General features: G+C 36.4%; 2 protein-coding genes across 2 annotated transcripts; both read left to right on the forward strand.

Annotated features, from left to right (window-relative positions):
• The first annotated feature begins 247 nt into the window (after positions 1-247).
• Positions 248-2,550, forward strand: LOC114526542. The gene is made up of 6 exons (XM_028548150.1): positions 248-363; positions 618-789; positions 1,430-1,566; positions 1,668-1,863; positions 2,124-2,200; positions 2,337-2,550. The coding sequence occupies exons 1-6, from the start codon at positions 248-250 to the stop codon at positions 2,548-2,550; spliced, it is 912 nt and encodes a 303-aa protein (XP_028403951.1).
• Positions 2,551-4,338: 1,788 nt separating this feature from the next.
• Positions 4,339-4,993, forward strand: LOC114526544 (tectonin beta-propeller repeat-containing protein 1-like). The gene is made up of 3 exons (XM_028548151.1): positions 4,339-4,582; positions 4,678-4,701; positions 4,842-4,993. Exons 1-3 carry the CDS (start codon positions 4,339-4,341, stop codon positions 4,991-4,993), a joined length of 420 nt encoding a protein of 139 aa, XP_028403952.1.
• Positions 4,994-5,208: the final 215 nt, after the last annotated feature.

Consider the following 5,208-nt stretch of genomic DNA (forward strand, 5'->3'; position numbering starts at 1 on the left):
AGCATGAACGAAGCGCAGTCTTTCAACTTTTCCCAAGCGAAGTAAAGAAGGTCAATATCACCGACCTTCAAGACCGGAATGGCAAAATGCCATCTTCCAATGGTTCAATGGCCGAGTGCAGAAAGCAAAAGAAGTTTATGCTATAACCTCTCTTGGCATCTTCATTCTGGCGGTACGACAAGCAAGTCCAAGTCAGGAATGCCTGGAATGCAGAGCATTTCAGAATATAAAAAATATAGTCAACACAATGTGCTTAGAACAGTTCATTGCAGACGCCACAGATGATAACTACGAGCCAAGCCCAAAGCGCATTCGCATGGAAAGACAAATACGTCTTCTACAAGAAAAGAACACGCTCAGAATGTAAAGACAGGGTTTCCCGCGCAAATCTCAAGTCCGCGCTCGTCAACAAGTGCTTTGATACAGTCAAATGAAATAACGCCGCAAGAAAGGAAACGCCGCGTCAAAATGAAAGGCGAACAATTCTTTAAGTCTCTGAAGGTTATCGCAGATGCCCACCAGGAAAATATCAATGAAATCATCAGCAATTCAGCCTCAGAAGGCGATCCGTTTTAATCTGATATTGTCCAAGGGGCAACGGAAGTCATGTTTTCTAGGCTCGTCGCGAAAAAGGCCTTTTCTTTGACCCTTTCTGAAAAAAGTCACTCAATGCTGCTTGAATCACTTCATATGCAAGATTGGACCTATGTTCTCCTAAAAGTCAGAACGAAGATATCCGATTCAGCATGGCAGACGCTTCTAAATCTTACTCAGCTGGGACGCACTGGGGTATGTTGATATTTGATACTATATATTGATATTATCCATAATTTATGTGATACTTTCTTTTATATGAACGTATGAAAGTCAATCTCGCATTAAATAGCGAACTATTTTTAATTGCATCTAGTAATTGCAAAAGCGTTGCACTACGTCCACAGGGTTGTAAACAAAGAATGCGATCATAAAAAATATAGAAACTGTTTTTGTCATATAATTCAAACAGTACAAGTAATGTTTGTACAATACCAGTAGACACTAGCCTTAACTTGTTCATGTTAAGGATTCTATGTTAGGCTTAGAACCATGGCTCTGTTGCATGAAAGTGTTAGACATTTAACAAGATCATTTGGCTCTTTAGGCCAGTTGACAGTATCTAGTGCCATTCCCTACAGAGCCATAAATGTTATATATATATTTTGATTTACTATTGCAAATGCTGTGATTTGATTGGTTACTTGGATTGATTGATAGATAACGAGTAGCAAAACAATAATTTTCCTAGTAAATTTTTGAAAATATTGAATTACTTTGTGGAGTATTTTAACTAGTATGATTCTACTAAAATAATTAAATTATTAATTACACTATTACAAGTAGTGTGTTGCGGTAACTTCACAACAAATATTTTCTAATGCAAATGTTTTAGAAAACCACAGACTTTGCTATTCTTCCCACTAAAAATCAGATTTGTGCAATAAAGGATGTTATCTTTCGCACAACATACCAGACTGTTGGTATTGGTGAATTGCCTGATGAACTACCAGGTGGACAAGTTCAATTAGCGTCTGTTATGGCATGGAGTATTCGGGAAATGACTTGTTTGTCATTACAATTCTAACTCCATCTTTGCAATTGTGTGAAATGTAATCACATGCTTTCAAAAGTTGGGGATGCAATCTGCCAATTTTATTGCAAAAATTAAATATTTATATAGTGACACTAGACTATAAAGCACTACTATTGATTGTCATTAAAAAAGAAAGGAAGGAAGAAGACCCACCAGCTGCAAAGATTAAAAGAAATATCCTTGGAGGAAGAGGATTAAGTGTAGAGTTTTGCGTATTTTGCACTGCTATTAGAGTAAGTAACAGTTTAGGACAACAACGGCGGTCGAGGAATTTAGGAATCTCTAAACTATCCGTCCCTAGTTCAGCCGCTGGATACAATTTAGGCATGCAACGGCAGCAACGCGAATATATTTTACTGTACATACATAATATATTCGATTGAAAAATTCAATTCATTTCAGTGACAGTTCTTTGCAAATGCATATATCGAGCTATTCGTGTTGATTTGACATGTGTTGTTGAATTATATACAATTCTCTTCACATTATTTAGGGATGTGCTTGTCCTGGGTTAGCAGCTGGAGAAACATGCATAGACTGTTTTGCTAAAAGCAAAGGAAACATTGGAAAGTATGAAAGATTAAATATAGGATTTAGAATAAATAATTTCATTTAGACTTTAAAACGCTGTTGCAATTAGTAATAGTTAGCAAGACAGGTGAGTAATTTCAACTCAATCATATTTGTTTTCTTTTATACTATATAGTTGGAAAGGGATTCGTGATGACCTCACACTACTGCTGGATGAAGAAATGCATTCAGTAAATTTATGTGCATTACACTGCGAAATGAGAAACACAGAACAAATTCTTGGATCATTGGGCCTATACGCATATAAAATTGGGAGTTTGGACAATCTAAATTGCGAAGCTGGGAGAGTTGGGACCAAAATCCATGAAGAAAAACTTTGTAAGAATTAAGGATTGCAGGAATAAGAATTTAGAAGTCACGAAAAACCACATAAAGATAGCATCAATTTCAGGTAATTAACAGAACCCAAAAATACGTCATAATTATACTATTCAACCAAACTGAATCGTCTGTGAAATGTCTATCTGTTCCAGGTCCGACTGAAGGAACTTTCCTTGCCAACATAGAATCCATCGTAGACTCAGGCCTTGTAATAGATAAGCTCGTCGATTATATAACCATTCCGGCTGCCGAAGATTACCTTCTTAAGAAAATTGGATTTTGCGAAAAGATTAAAAAGGTAGCACTATATATAGACACAGTTCTAACATGTGGTGCTCTGAGAGCCGAACTACATGCATGAAGTACATCATGTTTAGGACTTTGAACAAACAAACAATATGCAGAATACATATATCTATGCCACACAATAGTGAAAAATTCGTAGAAAAGCATTTTGTTTAAAACATTTAAAGTATATGACTATGAGCATGAACAGTAAAATATATGGTATGCGCAACTTTTTACATGTAATGGTATAATTTTATATTTGCTATATAACATATCCTTAAGCAAATTTTGTATTAAAGTTTTTAGAGAGCAATCTGCCTGGAAGGACATTCGTGCGAGACTATGGTGTTCGTCAAGAGGTTATATAACCATCATGCCCAGAAGTGAGTTCATCATTAAATATACAGTAAATCCATACATTTATTAGGATTTTAATAAATTGTACGTCATATGCAGCAACATATAATGAATGGCATTTCTCATATGAAAAAAGTGGGTTTTTTTACTATTTTTTCGACATTACTATTACGTCTTTTAGCAGTAAATCAAAATGAATACTGATTTTCACGAAAAGAAATAAGAAACTGACACACTTTCCTAAGAAATTTCATTTTACTTTTATAGAAAGAATGGCATTTACGTTTTCGCATATTTCTCAAGCACAAATATGTAAAAGTCCGCGCGTTTAGTTTTGAAAACGACAACTTTTAACTGAACTGTCGCTCGCAAAAATTGCGCGACCTGAAATAGTCTTATTGGCGTATAGGAACTACTGAAACAGGCTGCAATTACTGAGAAATGGGCAATATTTTCGATTTTTCCGCAAATTATAGTTTTTACAATACATATATACATAAAAATGGAAATCAAACTCACTTTTGAACTCTTCTTCGAATCCTTCTTTGGACGTTTCCCTCTTTTTTGGTGGCGAAATGTTTTTGGCTAAAATGAGAAACTCTGTTACAGTGTACCACAGAGTTCCTTGGAACTAGAGTGATGCTTGTAAATATCAAAAACCAACGTACCTGGATATGCTCAGTGAAAATTTCACTTTTTGATGACGGCAATTATCTGCGGTAGCTCCAATAACAGCTTACCCGTAAGGTTGCAGAATATCGAATGACCCGAGAAGAAGGCAAACGCTGTGATGCATAAGTTGCTTGAGCATGCTTCATGCTGGTTCTGTTGCGTGATTGGCAGAAATTGCCACCACAGGCTGTACATGATTTTGATTGGGCGTAGTAACCGAAGTTTTCGTACACTCGGGATATGCTAACACGAACTGGTTTCCTTGTGTAAATACGTATACTTATCGTTTCCACCATGTAAACATCTTCACCTAAACCAGACAAATTCAGGCGCGCTTTTAAAGTCGACCGGTCCTGTTTGAGTATAGCCTCAGTATTTCGAAAATAAATTAAAAGCTAGCCACCACATTTTGATATCTCGAACCCACCTCTCCACTTACTCTTTCTCCTGATGGCGAATATCTGCCATTGGGGGGACCAATGACCATTGAGTCTGGTCCAGACGGCGCTGTTTTTGGTGTGACATTCCGAGGTATTGTGTACACTCGCCGAGGAATTACTAAAAAAAATCCAACTGGTACAGCATGGAGACCTGTAGGAAAGAAACTTATGTCTAGTATATCTGTTGGTCTTGGCTTTGTATATGCTGTGGGGCGACGTGGGGCACCATTTTCTAGTGATGTTGCCAAATTGGTTGGCCCGGCAGGCATCCCTAGAAAACCAGGTAGGGATCCAGCTAGTTTACATATATTATAATATCTTTGCAATCATATTTTGAATATATGTTACTTCCCTCACATATATCTTTTTTTCTTTCAGGAAAACCAGTGGTACCAAAGCCAGGTATAATGTACCTATCATATTTGCATGTTGCTAAATTGAAAATGAAAAAATCCTATCTGCTAATTATAGACAATCATGAACTGTGTTTAAATGAATTGCAAACAGCTGAAGGTTAAACATTCAAATCCTTTTTTGAATAGATTGTGGCTGGACAAAAATGAAGAGAAAGTTCACTGTTATTGATACTGGTATAACTCGAACACCTTGGGCTGTGAACAAACGTGGAAATATATTTACTCTTCTCAAAGGAAAATGGATTCAAGTGCCAGGTGGATTAAGCCACATAGATTAAGCCATATAATTTAAAAGATTTCCATTAGGCCATTTTGGGCTAATTAGATATTACTTATGTATGCATGTTTGCCACTCTAAATAACACCAACCAATAAACAGGTCAGGAACCAGAAACACGCTTCATTTCGGGGGAAATTATAATTGTAGATCTTTCCTATCAGCCCTTTTCAACCATATTAGCAACGGAAAACTAATCTAATATGAATAATAATA

Source organism: Dendronephthya gigantea, unplaced genomic scaffold, assembly GCF_004324835.1.
Source record: "Dendronephthya gigantea isolate DGI-Jeju-01 unplaced genomic scaffold, DenGig_1.0 000039F, whole genome shotgun sequence".
NCBI lineage: Eukaryota > Metazoa > Cnidaria > Anthozoa > Malacalcyonacea > Nephtheidae > Dendronephthya > Dendronephthya gigantea.